Source organism: Saccharomycodes ludwigii, chromosome I (genome assembly GCF_020623625.1).
Source record: "Saccharomycodes ludwigii strain NBRC 1722 chromosome I, whole genome shotgun sequence".
Taxonomy (NCBI): domain Eukaryota; kingdom Fungi; phylum Ascomycota; class Saccharomycetes; order Saccharomycodales; family Saccharomycodaceae; genus Saccharomycodes; species Saccharomycodes ludwigii.
The window spans coordinates 2,136,281-2,154,580 of NC_060200.1; the positions used below are offsets into that span (position 1 = coordinate 2,136,281).

The window sequence follows — 18,300 nt, forward strand, 5'->3', positions numbered from 1 at the left end:
AAGTAGACCAATATTAAACTTTTATAAGAAGATATAGACAACAACAAAGTAACCAAAAACAGAAAAAAAAAAACAATTAGCTAATAAAACATAGGCAAAAACACCTTTTTACAAAAAAATTCATACATTAGTAAAACGATTCCTTCTTAAACTTACACAACAGGTATATATGCATATACAATGTAAAATAACAAAGGGTACAGTTTAATAAACTTCTAAAAAGTGTATACTTCATTTCGAAACACTATCCTTTAAGCTAACAATTCTGTTCAAAATAACTTTTTCATCAGTACTCTCGATATCTAAAGTAAAATAACCAACTCTCATAGCCTGGAATCTACAAATTTCCTTACAACCCTTCTTTTCCGCAACATAAAATTCACTCTTTTTAGCATCGTCAACAACCCATGGGGAATTTTCAACTACATGTTTGAAGTTTGGCTCAATAACACTGTTCTTATAGACAATTTCACTTTCCGGATTGATATCATTCAAATAACCTTCTGGATGAGCAGCTGGATTCTCTGATTTAAATAGTTGATCATAGACTCTGGTTTCAGAAACTTTTAATGCATATTTTTCTGGAACCCATTGAATAAAAGTCTTTGGTTTAATCTTGACATCATTATTATAATGAGCGATTATTCTTATAATCTTGCCTGTGGCGGGGTCTTTTTGTACAGATTTAACAGATATGGTGTGGGGGACCCTAATTAAACCAACTGGTTGATCTGGTGTTAGTCTGAAAAATTCTTTATCACCAACTTTTTCACTAAAGTCACTTCTTTCAATGTATATTTTTTTCCCAAAAACAACAGTTCTGTCACCAAACTCTTTGGAACCTGGTCTATATGGAATGACACAAGACTCAGAATAATCCTCCGTTAAATTATCAATCACAACTTCGATTGGGTCTAAAACGAACATTAATCTTGGCGTAGTATCTTCTAAATATTTTCTAATAGCACTCTCAAACCTAACCAGTTGAATATTACTATCATTAGTAGTAACACCCAAAGTATTAATAAAAGATAAAATGGCGCCTGGTGGTATACCACGCCTACGAATGGCCTCCAAGGTAAACAAACGAGGATCATTCCAACCCCTCACATAGCCACCATTAACCAATTTGGCAATTTTTCTCTTCGACAAAATAGTACCGGTAATATTCAACCTACCATATTCTCTTTGGGCTGGTCTGTAAACATGGACCTGGTCACACAACCATTCATAACTTTCTCTACTTAAATAAAATTCAGTAGTGCACAATGAATGGGTAATATTTTCAAAACTATCCACCAAACAGTGAGTGAAATCATAAGTTGGATAAATCTTCCATTTGTCACCGGTCCTTGGATGTGGTGCATTCAAGACTCTATAGGCAATCAAATCCCACATTTGGGGAGATGGCGATTCCAAATTTTGTTTCATTCTTAAAATGGCGGCACCCGGTTTATAGTGTCCATCCCTCATCTTTCTGAACTCTAATAAATTTTCTTTTATTGGTCTTGCACGATGAACACATGCCCTTCTTTCTCCACCTGGTGTACCGTCTTCTCTAATGCCACGACCGCGCTTGATTTCTTCGGCGGTACAATGACAAATATAACCTTTGTCGTTTTCGATTAGAACCTCTGCTAATTCATACAACCTATCAAAATAATCAGAAGAATAGGTGACTTTCCATGGTTTAAAACCCAACCAATCAACCATTCTTTTTATGGATTCAAAATATTCTGGGGCCTCAGCTTCCGGATTAGTATCATCAAATCTTAAATAGCAAACTCCATCCCAATGCTTTGCAAAACCAAAATTAACCATAATAGCTTTAGAATGACCGATATGCAAGTAACCATTCGGTTCGGGAGGAAACCTGGTGCGAACTTTACCGCCAGTAACTTTTAAGTGCTCCTTCATCAATTCCGGATAAGCTTGTGGGTTTTCGCCAACTCTGTGTAAATCGCCTAAAAACCCCTCGGTAAACATGGATCTTTCTTTTGCAGTAGTGGTGGCTGTGCTGGCAGTTTTTGTGCCGGTGGCCTTTGAAGACTTTTTTTTTTCTTTCTTAATAACATCTCTTTCATCTTTAGGACCTAACACTTTTAGCAACTCTTGGTCAATAATGGGTTTAAAGTATTTAGGTTCGGCCCATTTTAATTCTGGCAAGTTTTTAATGATGGCAAATAATCCTGGAACACTTTTATAACGTTCAGTTTGAATTGTTTCCAGGTTTTCCTGGATATATTTAGCAACACGGTCCCTAACCTGATCTTCAGTGATTACGATGCCAACACCTGTTTGTTTTTCAAAATCTTTAACATCAATAGCAGCTCCAGTAGTTGCTGTAGCATATTTATAAGCCGATTCTACCTGTAAATTAGTTTTCAAATTTCCATTGACAATGTATTCAACAATTAATTTAGAGTATTGTTCATTTAAGGATTTGTTAGGACTAGCTTTGTTAATTAAACCGGCTAAATTATGAAGTAAACTTCTTTCTTGTTTAGTCCAGGTGGTGCTCGACGATGGAGGAGCCAATTTAACTAAGTGGTCCAAGATTGAAGAAACTTTTTGGTTCTTCAAAATCTCTTTAATTTTTGGTTCTTCAAAGCCAATACTACTAAAGGATTTAGTTAGTTCCTCAACAGATGCAGATACCATGTTTTAAAGAAATGTTGGCGGAGATATATATTTTTTTTTTTTATTTATTTTTTTTTTTTTTTCAATCGACCAGTATTAAAACTTGGGAGAATATGAAGTATTACTCATTTATAAATGAAGCGGGAAAAAAAAAAAGAAACAAAAAAAACAAAAATATATTATATATATATGATATATATTATTAAAAAAAAAGTTTTAAAAGTTATCACAATTCTTCTTTTGCTCATATTTTGTACTTTACCCTCCACGATCTTTTTCTGTAGATTAACAACGACAAAGAAAAGAAAAAAAAAAATGTTCCCAGTAAATCTAATCACATATCCGCTTATACGAAAAACTTTTTTTTTTTTTTTTTTTCTTAATAATTAAAATTACACTTTAATATTTGTACGTGTTTATAGCAAAAAATTGTATTACGGGATAATACAGAAAACAAATCTTATAAAAAAAAAAATTAGCCGCCCATCTTTTTTTCTTTTTTTTTTTTTTTTTTAATAATCATTTAAATAATCATTTATTATCTTGGTGTTAAAAATGAAAACTTTTATAAGGTAATAACTTTTTTTATTATTATTCAACTTTTTTACACGATTAATTGATTTAACTTATACCAGAATTTCAAATAAATTGTTTTATTTCTAAGAGTTTTTCATGAATTTATTCATCAGACCTATTTGTTTGGTAGAAAAAAAAAAAAGGAAAAAAAAAAAAAATAATTAAAGATGAATGGAATAAATAGCCAAAGCGGCATGCCAGATAAAATTATCTATTTGCTAAACAAAGGTGCTCCATTAAATAACAATGCTTTGAGAGAATTCAAAATATATATTGCTACTGGTAAAAATCTTTTAGATTCAACCTTTATTGACAATCTAATTGAGTGTTTCAAAACTTTGGATATTAAAAACAAATCTAAATTAACTGATTGTTGCGAATTTCTACATATTTTATTTGAACATTTGCTTAATTTCTCCGATAGTGGAAGGTACAACGATTTTCCTTCTACTGTGACTGATACTACCAATAAAATTAACGAAACATATTTATCTAAAATTTTGGACAATTTGTTACAATGCAATCATATTAATAAAATCAACTTTAACAAAAACTTTATTGATTTCATCTTAGACAATTTAGGGAGAAATTGGAGATTTTCTGCTCTTTTAGTAAAAATTTATAAAGAAGCTTCCAATTCAAAAATATTAATTTCTTCATCGATCAAATCGCCATCCAAATCTTTAAAACTAGGAAAGTTAATTAGCACTTTAGATAACTTTCAAACTGCTAATTTTATTGTTGAATTAATCTCAAACATTTTCCCCCGTAGATCACTATCAAAAACAGGTGTTTTAATGAAACCAGTTTTCTGGGAACATGAATCTGTCAATGTAAACACAACAGACCCCAATGAAATGTTTTTTAACAGTGAACTATATCCACAAAGGACATTACATGGTTCACGCCAGTGCATTACTTTTATTTTAAATGTATTTAACGTTGAGAATTTTACCCATTTATACGAATTTGAAAACATTTCGTATTTAACAAAAAATACGACCACTTCGAAAAGGGCTAAAAAGTTTTGTAAAAAAAATGGCTATGTTCAAGTAATTAACCAATATATTTATATTTGGGACTGCGAATCCATCTTTATTAGAATTAGCATTGATGGTACTAAAATATATAAAGATTTACAAAATAATTTGAAAATTGAATTGGCTAGAGATTTCAATGAAATTGTTTGGTCAACACATGTCTTGGCATTACAAAATTTAAAAAATGCAAGCTGTTTCATACTAACAGCTACTAATACTGGTTCTGTTACTGGAATTTTAAAAGCTATAAAGACAAAGAAAATTAGTGAATCTATTGCTGCCATTTTTTTAAATAATACTGAGTTTGACAATGATGAAAATGACCAAATAGGTATTGAACCCTCCGATGATATTGAACAAGAAAAAGAGAATGTCACTGCAGGGGAAATGGCACAAATACACAGTGTCATTTCTAATGGTAACATGAACAAAAACGTTGTTGAGCACAAAGCTAATGATGACAATACCATCATTGAGAGTAAACAGCAGTTATCTACTCCAAAAACTTCATTAATAAAAGATAGTACTTTAAAATTCACAAATATGAAAAATCGTAAAAATACCATTAAGAAAATGGATAGGGACCCAAGTTTTGTTGAAAATTTAAATTCAAGCTTAAAAGTTGGAAAAGAACCCGTCACTGATGATGAGAATAATAATAATAACGATAACAATAACAACAAAGAAAATGATAATAAAAATCATAGGAATAACAATATCAGCGATCAAGATTCTCCACTAACGAAGAAAAACAAATTGCATTCAACTAAAGATAAATTTGAATTGGGCCTAGACTATTCTCTACCTCTGATCGACTCCAATCCACTTAAAGTTTCTAATAGAGATCCATCATTAATTATGACTGGCATTAATAAAGCACCAGTTTATACCAAAAAGAGACCATCACAACAAATGTCATTAAAACAATTAAATGGTATTAGAATTAAGACCAATGAAAAAAGAAAAAAGTCACACAATGCCCTATCGTCAAATTATCACAAGATTACAAAGAAAACTTTAAAAAAGGACTTGCTAAAGCATAAAGATTTATTCAAAAATAGCATAGTTAGAAGCACCACCAGCAGCCCCATAATAAGTAAAGATAACAAAGGTACTGGCGTAAAAAGAGAACTCGCGTTGAGCAAACCACAAGGCTTAGCCCCTGCTGAACTGATGACAGAAACTTTTGAGAAAGCGATGGATAACAAGGGAAGTGATACCAAAAACAACTGTGATCATAAATCTATTTTAAGCGAGAACATTATTGCTAATAACAAAGACAGTAAGAAACCAAACAATAGAAATGTGGTTATCGACGTGGGTAGTTCCAGTGAAAATATAAGCTTACACAATGATGACGATACTACTGATAATAATGATGCAGACAAACTACACAAAAAGGCCATTGATCCTGATAATAAAATAACGAAAACAGAGAGCGATAAGTATAATAACATGAACGAAACAACTTTATTACCAAGCAATACGTCAATGTCTCGATCTGTTATGCTGAATGATATAGAGAAAGACAATTTTTTTGTGGATAATACGAGTATTATTTCACCCACTATAACTGAGCAATTACAATACCAAATATACAATTCCATTAAAGGATTCTCTATTGAGTTAACAAATAAAATGAATATTATCAACGAAGAACTAAATAAGAGGATCACCAAAGAATTCTCTAATAAGTACATTAACTTATTCCACCAATTGCAAGAAAATTTTGCAAGCGATGTAAAAGGGATGATTGATTTTATCAATGAGATTCAAGGTATGTTGCATCTTCCCGAAAAACAGTTGCTAGAGTGCATTAATCAAAAACAATTTGTTACTAAGAATACTGTAGGCGACAGTACGATTGATAAAAAGGATGGTTAATTTGTTATAATTAGTACGCAGATATATATATATATATATATATATTTTTTTTATACGTTTATATGTTATTGATTCAATGGGCGGCACGTGCTTTGATAGAGAAACAACCAAAATTATTAGAACAGTGGAAAGACACACAAAATTTTTTACCTCATTAAATAATTATATTATTTCTGTTTATTTGGAAAGAAAGAAAGAGAGAAAAAATTTTTTTTTTCATCTTAACCAAGAACCCATACATCACATAGTATTTAACTTTTTTTTATACAGAATAGTAAAATTTTCAATCTTTTTTTTTTTTTCTTTCTTTCTTTTTCTTAGAAAAGCACACAAAAATTTTTTTGAAACAAATAATTACACAGAAAATCACGTAATACATGTATATATATATATATATTTTTTTTATTTTTATTTTATTTTTATTTTAATTTTTTTTTTTTTTTTTTTTTTTTGCTTTTCTTCACTTTCTTCACTTTCTTCATTTTCTTTTCCCTGCTTTTTGTTTCTTCTTTTTTTTTCTTTAATCTTCACTTTTTTGTACAACTTTTTTTTTCTTCAAGACTTCTTTCTGTTCTAAATCTGTTTACCGTGTAGTTTTTAACTCTTAATTTCTGTTATTTCATGCTCTTACTTTTCCTTTATTTTTTTATTATACATTTCAATAAGATCCCTCACAGCAGCAGCAGCTTAACAGCAAGACACAAGAATTAATTAAATATGGACTCCAAAACTCCAGTTACTCTAGCTAAGGTTATTAAGGTTTTAGGCCGTACCGGTTCCCGTGGTGGTGTCACTCAAGTTCGTGTTGAATTTTTGGACGATTCTTCCAGAACTATTGTTAGAAATGTTAAAGGTCCAGTCAGAGAAAATGACATTTTGGTCTTGATGGAATCTGAACGTGAAGCTCGTCGTTTGCGTTAAACAATAAGCCACAAATCTATAACTAATTTTATTTTTTGTGTGTTTATGTTTTTAATCTAATTCCCTCACTTCGTAGTGCAGAAAAAAAAAAAGGAAAGAAGGTTGTTATTTTACTCAAATTAATTTAATATTTTATAAAAGGAATATAAGATAATGATGTTTTAGTTAAGAACTGGTTAGCTTAAGGAAATACTTTTTTTTAAAATAAATGCTTAGCTACTGTGAAGAATGTGCTATTGTGTAAGTTCCAAGAGTGTATGACGATATTATTTATTAAGCAAATAGAAAAAAAAAAAAAAAAAAAGAAAAAGCGATGTGTGGGAACTGTTTTGTAAAAACATCAATTATTAATGGACTTGAGTAATTATGGTACTAAGTTTTAATTGATTTGTTGTGGATTTTCTTCTAAGCTTTTTTTTTTATTTTTATTTTGTTTTTGATAAGATGGTGTTGGTAGGTCTTGCTGCTTATTTTTTTGAATTATATGTGTTCTTTAAGCTTAATTATATATAACTAAGTTTCTTTATTTTTATTCTATACTTACAGTATTTTATTAGTTAGTAGATAAATAACAATTTTTTAATATACTTCCTTTTTTAAATTTTATGTGTATATTCCAATGTTGGCAACTATTACAATTATTTACTTCGTTCGTGTTGTACTCTATATTAATTTTAGCATTACTTATTTATGTGCATAAGAATTAAATTTGGTGTTATTACCATCGTTAAAGATAAAGAGGGAAAGAAATAATATAATTTTGTGACATAAATGCATCCGTACCTTTTATTTATTTATTTTATTTTTTTTTATTTTTATTTTTATTTTTATAAAAGACAAAATTTCGAAAAAAAAAAAAATTAAATATGCCAAAATAATTGAAATATACCGACGTTTTAAATACTTGTATTTCGGACACCTATTGGTTTACAAAATAAACCACTAACATTATCACTTACTATTGAAAAAGAAAAACAAAAAAACGTGTGTATATATATATATATATAATATATATTCTGTTATGAACTTATTGACTAATTGAATGCTAACTGCAATATTACAGACTACCTGAATATGCACCAATTTAACTTGATACAAATATTGAACATAGATATTCCATTCAAATAAAAAGTGGTTTGGATAAAAAAAAAAAAAAATATATATATATATATATATATATATATATATACATCAGGTACATGCTCTAAATTACATTTTTACAAAGATACAACGAAGAAGAAGGGAAGGAAAAATAAAAGTAAAGACAAGCAAGTATTGTGTTCCATATTTTGGATTTTAAATCACGCAGAAAGCTAACAGTAGTTATAATAACATATAAAATAAATGGTTCAGTAGTACAGATGTCAAAACCTAATATTTTTAACACATTTCAAAATAAAACTTCCTATACGACGAATTCTAATAAAACTCCAAGTAGCTTATATAAGCATGACTTGGATAGTAACTATCAAACCTGTCAAATGCGCAATGTTGTTGATAAAATTAACCTGGCTTTAGATACATTTACCAGGGGGAAAAATGGGAAGAAGTATTCATTGGCAGAATTGAATAAATTTATGGAGCAGAATGTGGCTGATAAAGAAGGTGATTATTGTATGATCGATATTTCAGAAGATCAAAATATCGACTTGATATCGGAATATATTAACGTGCAACGTAATGAGGACACATTTAATCATGACACGATCGATGACAACAATAGAGGACAAGACAATGTAAGGAATGACGTCAACTCCTTTAGGCATAAAACGATTTTCATAATTGATACAAACATAATGCTAACTAAGTTGGCGACACTAGAAGGGTTAAGGCTATTGCATGAACAGTATGGGCATTTAATTGTAATACCTATTGAAGTCGTACGAGAACTAGATGGTTTGAAAAATTCTAAAACAAAAACATCAAATGGAAGAGAAGCAATCGGTGTTTTAGCTAGGTGGGCCAGCGAGTGGATATACAGATATTTAGCCAACAAAGATAAATGTGTTATTTTACAGAAAATGGATGAGAGAGTAGATGATTTAACCATTAAGGATGATGCTATCCTAGACTGTTGTATTTTTTTCAAAAACCAGTACCATTGCCTATCTATATTAATCTCAAATGATAAGTTACTCTGTGTTAAAGCGTTAGGTGAAGAAATATTAACTATTTCTTCTACTAAAGAACAACAAATCACCAGTAAACTTATCGCAGAAATGGCCTATATTGAAAACCAATCGAGATTTGGGCAAAAAAACGAAAAACATACTGTTGCTAATAGTACAGATGGTACAGTTCAAAATCAAATCCAGACCACAAGCGGATTAGGAAACGAACACAAACTTTCTGATAACAACCATAGTGGCATTAACAATAGTACTGGTGGTTGTGATGGCGCCAGTAATACTTTGATAATAGAAGCATCCAACTTAGAAGAACTATCATCAATAATTTATGACGAAATAGAGAAAGTAGCATTAGCGGCAACAGAATTTTTTTTAACAAGTAGCATTGAAGTACAACAATTAGAAGCTAAGATGAATAAGCCGGTACGTTTATTTGGATTAACTGATGTAGTTCATTGTGTCAATGATTTTTGGATAAACGTATTTGCGTTACTTTTCAAGCACGATCCAGAATTGGATAGCCGGCAAGTTTGGAATATAGATACAATACCTGTCATAATACGTACCAATAGTGTGAATGAGTTGCGTGAATTTGTATATATATGGTCCAGAATACTAGTATGTTTATATCTTCAAAGGGATACTAATCAACAACAATCTTTAGAGATTTTAATTAAAAGATGGCAATTATCTTGTGGGATGTGAAAAAAAAAAAAAAAAAAAAAAAAAAAATTTTTTTATTTATTTATTTTATATATACATATATATATATATATATATATATATTTCCCCGCCTTTTTATGTATATACACAATTAACTATGACATGTAGAAAGTTTTATATGTAAATATTAACTGATCAGCCAGCAAAATCAAGTCAGTAAAAAAATAAAAGAAATAAAAAAAATAAAACAAAATTGTAGTATTAAATACAATAATATATAAAGAAGAAAATATGCAGATATCAACCTTAGTAAATCCATGTTTATTTACTTATTCAACTACTTTTTTATCTTTACCATCTAATAGAAGATCCTTTAACTTTTCGGTGGCTGCATCTTGAATGCCTTTAGCAGTAACAACAGTAACTTGACGGAAGGCTTTATAAGAATTGGTTCTGTGAATGAAAAACCAAAATGAGACACCTAAAATAAAAAGGGTCAATAGTAATGGATGTCGTAAAACCATCATGAACTCATTGAATCCTAAAATAATTAACAATACAAAAATCCATGGTGGTATCTTGGTAGAATTAGTTAGGACAGACCTTTTAGTCTGCAAGATGACAATCTGGATTTTCTTTTTTAACTCGATTCTGACACGCTCCTTTTCAGTCTCATTCAAAATATGAGCAAAGCTTTTTCTTTCAAATAGGCCATTATCTTTTTTGTATTCATCCTCCTCCTCCTCCTCCTCCTCATCATCATCAGCTAATTGAACGGGTGGAATAATTTCTGAATCATCATCAGTGGTTTTGGCTATCGAAAAAACGTCTAACATTTTATTTGCATAATCCTTCCCCTCTTCCGCCTCAGCATCAATTGTGGAAACATTGGTGAAAAACTTTGGAGAATCATTTTCGTCATACAAAAATTTTTTCTCAAAAACTCCTTCTAAAACACTTGGTAATTTACCAACTGTTAGATTTTTCTTGATAACGTCACTAAATATAGACCAACTTGCCTTCAAAAACATTTGATATTTTTGCTCGTTTTCAGTATTGGAAAACCCTAAGTTAAAATCGTATACAGGTGCACCAGCATCAGTAATACCCTCTCCGATGCTACTGCGGTTAACTTCAAAATTCATCATGAAATCCTTATTAATTTTTGTGAAATAGGTCAATAATTTATCCCAGAAATCAGGGGAGGCATCCGATAATAATATGTCAATGTTTTCTGTCATTTTTCTAGATATATTTTTTTCAAATTTCTTAAACAAATTTTGAAACTCTTTCAAACGTTCAGCTTCAATTTTTTCATCGAGTACTTTAGTAAAAGTGTCAATATATTTGTCCACAGACTCAACTAATCCACTTTTTTGGAACGGTTGTAATTTAGCATCAAATTTGGTAAGAATTTGTGATTTTGCACTAGCCGATCTTTCTGTAAATGACTTCTTCTTGGAAGACAAAGGCAACAGTGTGTCAAACTCATTTAATAATACAGAAGATATGGCATTTGTATAACCAGTTAAATATTCTTCATAAATCTGCTTGATATTGGTCAATAATATGTCTCTTTCTTCTTGATAAACAGGTTTATGATATCTTGATGCTAATTTGTCATAATATTCTAAAGCCACGTTTTTTATGTTGGATAATGTTTCTGCAATAGATGTGGGGTCATGGTCATATCCCCATTCGCCATTGTTAAAAGTTACAGTAAACTCATTAAATGAAGCATCAGCAAACTCTTTGGTTTTGAATTTTGCTACCAATATCTGTTGTGTGGGTAGATCCAATTCTACGCTGTTTTCAATAGTATTCCAGCAGTTCTCGGAATACAGGGCCCAGCCTTCTAATGGTAGGTTATAGTGATATTCTGGCTTAAACAAGCTATTTGAAGCAGTGGGCTTATTGATAACTTGGTCCCCCAAATTTTTGACACCCTCAATAAATTTATCATTTTGCAAAATTTTATGGGCCAAACCTTTGAATTTCACATCAAAGAAGTCATGAAATGTGGTATCTTCGTAACCTTCCGGTTTGGACAAAGTGTTCCACATTTTATCCAATTCATTTTCTATAGATTCTTGCAAACTTTCTAACGGAGTAACACCGATGTGATCTCTAATAATAAATAATAATAAAATTTTGTGCTTGTCCCCGGTTAAAGTGGTGCCCGATTTACCAAATAGTGATAAATTTACCTCAAAAACAGTTTTTAAAAGGCCCATATTATTACCCTGATACAAACCCACTTGCTGTTCCCACATATTAATGATCAAAACTTCACTAACAGCCAACGCAAACAAAGCAGCTTTACGTTCAAACTCTTGATCTTCACCACGCTCAGCCCCATCTGAACCTTCAACATCCAAGACGTAGATGTCAGCAGGATTTTCTAAATTATTTGCATCATTAGAATAATGGTAATAATCGTTTTCACTACAATTTATAGATTTGGAATGACCTAGCCAAATACCTTTTGTGGTCTGTTGCCTTTTGACTTGCGCATCCATTGTATCAAAATTGGTGTGGAACAAAGTGTTTAACAATGTTGACTTACCACTTGATTGTGAACCAAATACTGAAATTACATGATAATTGTTATTAGTTAGTGATTCCCTTTTGGATATCGTGTTAGTTAGGTACTGTGTGACTTCAGTATTAAATTTTTTATCTTCAAAGATCAATTGAATAGGTAATTCTTCTTGAAGATCTAAAGCTGGTTCTATTTTTGTTTTCGTTATGACAGTTTCTTCAGGCAAAGATGACATTATTAGCACAGTATATATTATAATTAATTTTAATATTCTTTTTTTTTTTTTTTTTTTTTCTTTTCTTTTCTTTTCTTTTCTCCTTCTAAGTGAAATATATTGTAATAGCAATTAAATAAAATAAGTTATAGCTATTGGAAATAGTGTGATAGGTGTTTTTACCATTTTATTTAAATGGTTGGGTTAAAATAAAAGAAAAATAAGATATTAAAAGAGAAACTTTTTTATATTTATTTATTTATCGTATGGAAATAATACGAATAAAAACTAAAAGCAAAAAAAAAATCAAGCTTTCTGTGCTGTATCACTCAAAAATAAATCAAAGTTCTACGTTACTTTCTTAAACGCAAATACGAAGTGCTTATAAGATTTCTTTGTTTCTTTAAAACAAACAAACAAACAAAAAATTTTTTTCTTTTTTTTCTTATGTTAAATTGATATCAGTTTTAATTTCTTTCCTTCTTTCCCCCCATTTTATTACTACTATCATTAATACTGTTGCTACTATTACAACCTGCATGGTATTTTTCTTTAATTGAATTTAAAAGGCTATTTTGTCAGAAATAATATATATATATATATATATACATAGATATCGTTAGTCACTCATAGTAAATAGAAAAAAATGTCAAATGTTAAATTGGCTAAAACGTTAGAGAGATTTGAAACAAAAATTAAGGATGGACATTACTATGAAGCACATCAAACATTAAGGACAATTACTAATAGATACGTTAGGGCTAAGAAGTACGATGATGCAATTGAATTGTTAGCAAAGGGTGCGCAACTATTAATCAAAGCAAAACAAGGAGGTTCAGCTACGGATTTAATATTTTATTTATTAGAAGTTTATGACTTGGCAAAAATTCAAGTTGATGATCTAAGTAGTTCTAGATTGGTGCAATTGTTAAGTATTTTGGATCCACAAGAACCTAATTTAAAAGATGTTATAACAGGTGTTAATAATTGGAGTATTAAATTTGGAAAATATAAATTTGGGGATCCATACTTGCACCATATTATGAGTAAAAAATTATTACAAGGTGGTTACTGTTATGAAGCCGAAAGATATATGGTTTTGGCTACTAAGGATTCTATTGAAGACTATGTTAATTTCTTGTGGGATTGGTATTTGCAAGCTCAAGAAGAAAGTAAAGAAGAAGGTGATTGTAATATTGCTGATTTTTATTCCAGAATTATTCTCAATTATTTGTTTATTTTTAATATAAAATTTGCATATTCAGCAGGCGAAATGTTTTTAACTAAGTTTATCAATAATAACAAGAAAAAAGTTACCAGCTGGAAAATTAAGAAAAATGAATTTGAACTGAGCTTTTTCCCAGACTACGAAGAATTGAATTTTTTGGAGCTATTATTATTAACATGTCAAAGTGGGAATAAAGCTTTGTTTATAGGATTGAAACAATCATTCCCCAATATAGAATCAAAATACAGCAACGAATTACAATATTTAGGCCAAGAATATTTTGGAATTAAGACCCAAAAGCCAGTAAATTTTTTGCAAGATATGATGTCTGGGTTATTGGGAGGTGGGTTATAAAAATAAGAAAGAAGAAAAAGGAAAAACTGTGCATATATGCCCTTTCATACTAACAGTATGTAGTTTTAAAAAAAATTTTTTTTTTTTTGTTGTATATCCATATATATTTAGAATAAGTCCATTATTCATTTATAGTGTGTTTATTACATTAAATATTATTATTTTCATGGTTAGAAATGATTAGAAACGTTTAAACTTGATCTTTTTAAAATTTCTACCAATTCAGGTCTCTTGGCTCTTTCTAGTTCCTTCAAAGCATCTTCATAATTAAACCACTTCCTATTTCTTTCACCACGCTCAGGATAATTCTCTACCAATTCATCGACAATCATTTCAAAAAAGTGAAATTCAGACCTGGGTGGTGCAGTAATGGTTTTAGCAGTGGCATTATTATCATTACCTTGTTGTTCAAAAGCTTTGGGATTGCCCCAGTGTTTGGGTGGCCTGAGGTCTTGTACAATCCCCAAATCCACAATTGTAGAAATTGTGCCCAAAACGCCGGCTTCTTCCCAGGTTTCTCTACATGCAGTTTTAGCAAATTCAGGGTATTCATCTTTTTCAACGCCACCTTTGGGCAAGACCCATTTAGATTTGTGGGCTGTTGATTGAACTAACAAAACACGTGTTTTTTCCTTGTTTAGACATACACAACCAGCTACTAACCTTGCACCGGTATGTTCTGAATAAACTTGATTTGAACGGCCTACACGAGACACTGCATTTTTGTCAAACTTTATGTGTTTAGTTGTATTAGAATCAGCAACAGAGTTTGTCATTTATATATATATATATTGTTTTATCTTTATTTTTTTTTAAAATGCTTTACTATCAATATTAATGATATTGGTGGTAATGCTAATAGTAATAATGTTCTTTTTCTATCTATTAATAACTAATATTTGAATTCATGCGTGTTTTGATGGCCTATGTAGATTTATAATATAAAGTTAATTCAAAGCATTTTGTGTTATTCTTTCGATTTATTTGTATTGTTTTTTACCGCCACTCCTTTAAGTTTGTTCGCATTATAACAGAGCTGAAAATGGAGCTAAAAATAGAGTTGAAAAACACCCAGTACATACCGCTCACGTGTAAAGAGTATTTTTTTTTTAATAGTTTTTACCCGGTCTTATTACCCTTCTCGTTTGCAATTTACAGTATAAAGCAGACCATGTGACCAAATGTAGAACAAGTTCCTAAAAGGGAAAATAAATTAAATATATACATCATACATTTCTCATCCGAGTGTATAACGCGGTATAATTCTTTCTTTACTCCCCGCTCGCGTAAAAATAGTTTGGTGGCTGATATAAAGAAATAGACGATTTTCATAATAATATTTAAGAATAGGGGCAAGAAAGAAAAGTAAAACTATATAAGTAATATTACGTAGAAGGTGCCTGGGACAGCATAGGTCACGAGGTAAAGGTTTTTATAACACTGGGCGATTATTAATATATGTATATTTCGAACGTTTTTAATTGTTAAGCCTATCACCGACAACAATGGCACTTATTCATTTATTCATTTATTTATTTATTTATTGCTTCATTTGTAAACTCTACATTAAAAAAGATGAAAAAAAAAAAAAAAAAAAAAGGAGGCTTAAATAATGCTGTAAATGCAGTATTAACAGCATAAATATATATATATAAATTCTATTTAGTTCCGGATTTCTTTTAAATTCGTCAGTTTTTTTTTTTTCTTTTTTTCCTCTTTTTCTTCTTGGCCTGTTTCTAACTTCTCGTAGCCAGATAATATCATCATATTTAACAGTATATAAACAAAGAACAATTAGAAAAATATCTAAAGGTTACATCATTTTTTAAAAAAAAAAAAAAAAAAAAAAAAAAAAAATAGACATCTCAAAGTCTATTAAAATATATATATAAAATAAGGATACAACATGGTGCAATACTCATTCACTTGTGTTGCATTGCTACTATTATTAACACACAAAATTACTGCTTGGTCACCAAATAATAGTTATGTTCCTGCAAATGTCACATGTGCAGATGACATTGTGCTAGTTAGAGAGGCCAATAAATTATCAGAAAATGAAACCGAATGGGTCTCTAAGAGGGACCAAGTTACTAAACCAATTTTGAAAAGTTTTTTGAACACCCAACTAAGTAATATCACTACCAATTCCTCTTCAATAATTGATACTATTTTTTCCAATTCTTCTAATATTCCACGTATTGCAATTGGTTGTTCTGGTGGTGGATACCGTGCCATGTTGAGTGGTGCTGGGATGTTGAGTGGGCTAGATAATAGAACTGATGGCGCTAACGAACATGGTTTGGGTGGTATCTTACAATCTGCCACATATTTGGCAGGTTTAAGTGGTGGTAATTGGTTGGTTGGTTCTTTATCCTGGAACAATTGGACATCTGTACAAAATATTGTTGACACTATGGGTCAAGATGATTCGATGTGGGATATTACTGATTCTATTATTAACCCATACGGCATCAATATATTTGCTTCCATTTCTAGATGGGATCATATTGCCGATGCTGTTGAAGCCAAGCAAGATGCAGGTTTTAATGTTTCATTAACTGATGTCTGGGGTCGTGCCTTATCATATGACTTTTTTCCAACATTATACAGGGGAGGTGTTGGGTACACTTGGTCTACTATTAGAGAGGTCGATGTATTCACTAATGCTGAGATGCCATTCCCTATTTCTGTTTCCGATGGTAGATACCCAGGTACTACGATTGTTAATTTAAATTCCACAGTTTTTGAATTTAACCCATTTGAATTAGGTTCTTGGGACCCCACCTTAAGAGCTTTCACCGATATTAAATATCTAGGTACTAATGTCGTCAATGGTACCCCAGTTACCGAAGGTCAATGTATTGCTGGTTATGATAACGTTGGGTTTTTGTTAGGTACTTCTTCAACCTTATTTAATCAATTTTTATTGCAAATGAACACTACTTCTATTCCAGATTTTTTGAAGGACATTCTAACTGACTACTTAACAGGTCTGGCTGAAGATAACGATGATATTTCTATTTTTTCACCCAACCCATTTTATAAAACCGAATATTTCAACAAGAATGAGACTAGCGGTTCCTTGTCTAATTCTTCTTATTTGTACCTAGTTGATGGTGGTGAGGATGACCAGAATATCCCATTGGTTCCATTGTTGCAACAAGAGCGTGGTGTTGATATTATTTTTGCTTTAGATAGCAGTGCGGATACTGAAGAGAGTTGGCCAGATGGTGAGAGTATTGTTTACACTTATGAACGTCAATTCAATGACGTTGGGTCTTATTTGGCATTTCCATATGTTCCAGACCAAACAACAATTATAAATGAAGGATTGACCGAAAGACCAGTGTTTTTCGGTTGTGATTCTTCTAATTTGACTGACTTGACTTATATTCCGCCACTAGTGGTTTATATCGCTAACAATGAACAGTCCTACCTATCCAATAAGAGTACTTTCAAAATGTCTTATGATGAAAAGGAACGTTTATCCATGATTAAAAATGGGTTTGAGGTCGTCACCAGGAATAATTTCACTGAAGATAATGAATATGGGGCTTGTATTGCCTGTGCTATCATTAGAAGATCTCAGGAAAGAATGAATTTGACTTTCCCTGATGGTTGTCAAAAATGTTTCGATAAGTATTGTTGGAATGGTAAAAGAAACGAAACTGCTTTGCCTACTTATGACTTGCAAAGCAAAGTTTCTTCCACATCTTTTATGTATGATGACGATGTCTCTGGCAGTGCTAGTGCTAGTGCTAGTGTTAGTGTTAGCGGTAGTTCTACTGTTACTGCTACTTCTAGTTCAAGTTCTTCTACTAAACAAAAAAACGGTGCTAATGCCAATGCCAATGGAGTTGCCCAAGGTATATATTTGGTTTTGGCTACTGTATTTAATTTGATCGCATTTGTTTAAGGAAAAAAGAAGACAAGGAATAATGGATTTTTCTTTTATTGGTAAGTTTTTTTTTTTTTTTTTTTTTTTTTTGAATTACTCAGGAAAAAAAAACCCCCATAAGTGATAATGTCATTATTTAATCTATTTAATTTCCATTCTATATGCTATATTTTATAACTTGATTCATTATGACGAAAATCCACAATTA

The 18,300-nt window shown here is 30.7% G+C and overlaps 9 protein-coding genes across 9 annotated transcripts; 6 read left to right on the plus strand and 3 right to left on the minus strand.

Moving 5' to 3' along the window:
• Nucleotides 1–231: 231 nt before the first annotated feature.
• Nucleotides 232–2,661, minus strand: GLN4 (glutamine--tRNA ligase; the record flags this gene model as incomplete). Its single annotated transcript, XM_046079902.1, has 1 exon — nucleotides 232–2,661. The coding sequence occupies one exon, from the start codon at nucleotides 2,659–2,661 to the stop codon at nucleotides 232–234; it is 2,430 nt and encodes an 809-aa protein (XP_045937217.1).
• Nucleotides 2,662–3,383: 722 nt separating this feature from the next.
• RED1 (Red1p) lies at nucleotides 3,384–6,140 on the plus strand (the record flags this gene model as incomplete). The annotated part of the gene is made up of 1 exon (XM_046079903.1): nucleotides 3,384–6,140. The coding sequence occupies one exon, from the start codon at nucleotides 3,384–3,386 to the stop codon at nucleotides 6,138–6,140; it is 2,757 nt and encodes a 918-aa protein (XP_045937218.1).
• Nucleotides 6,141–6,216: 76 nt separating this feature from the next.
• Nucleotides 6,217–6,717, plus strand: SCDLUD_000916 (uncharacterized protein; the record flags this gene model as incomplete). Its single annotated transcript, XM_046076944.1, has 1 exon — nucleotides 6,217–6,717. The coding sequence occupies one exon, from the start codon at nucleotides 6,217–6,219 to the stop codon at nucleotides 6,715–6,717; it is 501 nt and encodes a 166-aa protein (XP_045937219.1).
• Nucleotides 6,718–6,857: 140 nt separating this feature from the next.
• On the plus strand, nucleotides 6,858–7,061 carry RPS28A (40S ribosomal protein eS28; the record flags this gene model as incomplete). Its single annotated transcript, XM_046079904.1, has 1 exon — nucleotides 6,858–7,061. The coding sequence occupies one exon, from the start codon at nucleotides 6,858–6,860 to the stop codon at nucleotides 7,059–7,061; it is 204 nt and encodes a 67-aa protein (XP_045937220.1).
• Nucleotides 7,062–8,422: 1,361 nt separating this feature from the next.
• Nucleotides 8,423–9,895, plus strand: SWT1 (mRNA-processing endoribonuclease; the record flags this gene model as incomplete). The annotated part of the gene is made up of 1 exon (XM_046081528.1): nucleotides 8,423–9,895. The coding sequence occupies one exon, from the start codon at nucleotides 8,423–8,425 to the stop codon at nucleotides 9,893–9,895; it is 1,473 nt and encodes a 490-aa protein (XP_045937221.1).
• A 287-nt stretch (nucleotides 9,896–10,182) lies between these two features.
• Nucleotides 10,183–12,630, minus strand: SEY1 (dynamin-like GTPase SEY1; the record flags this gene model as incomplete). Its single annotated transcript, XM_046079905.1, has 1 exon — nucleotides 10,183–12,630. One exon carries the CDS (start codon nucleotides 12,628–12,630, stop codon nucleotides 10,183–10,185), a length of 2,448 nt encoding a protein of 815 aa, XP_045937222.1.
• Nucleotides 12,631–13,255: 625 nt separating this feature from the next.
• On the plus strand, nucleotides 13,256–14,191 carry GET4 (the record flags this gene model as incomplete). Its single annotated transcript, XM_046079906.1, has 1 exon — nucleotides 13,256–14,191. The coding sequence occupies one exon, from the start codon at nucleotides 13,256–13,258 to the stop codon at nucleotides 14,189–14,191; it is 936 nt and encodes a 311-aa protein (XP_045937223.1).
• A 170-nt stretch (nucleotides 14,192–14,361) lies between these two features.
• On the minus strand, nucleotides 14,362–14,967 carry DDP1 (polyphosphatase DDP1; the record flags this gene model as incomplete). Its single annotated transcript, XM_046079907.1, has 1 exon — nucleotides 14,362–14,967. The coding sequence occupies one exon, from the start codon at nucleotides 14,965–14,967 to the stop codon at nucleotides 14,362–14,364; it is 606 nt and encodes a 201-aa protein (XP_045937224.1).
• A 1,130-nt stretch (nucleotides 14,968–16,097) lies between these two features.
• On the plus strand, nucleotides 16,098–18,110 carry SCDLUD_000922 (lysophospholipase family protein; the record flags this gene model as incomplete). The annotated part of the gene is made up of 1 exon (XM_046079908.1): nucleotides 16,098–18,110. One exon carries the CDS (start codon nucleotides 16,098–16,100, stop codon nucleotides 18,108–18,110), a length of 2,013 nt encoding a protein of 670 aa, XP_045937225.1.
• Between the last annotated feature and the right edge of the window lie 190 nt (nucleotides 18,111–18,300).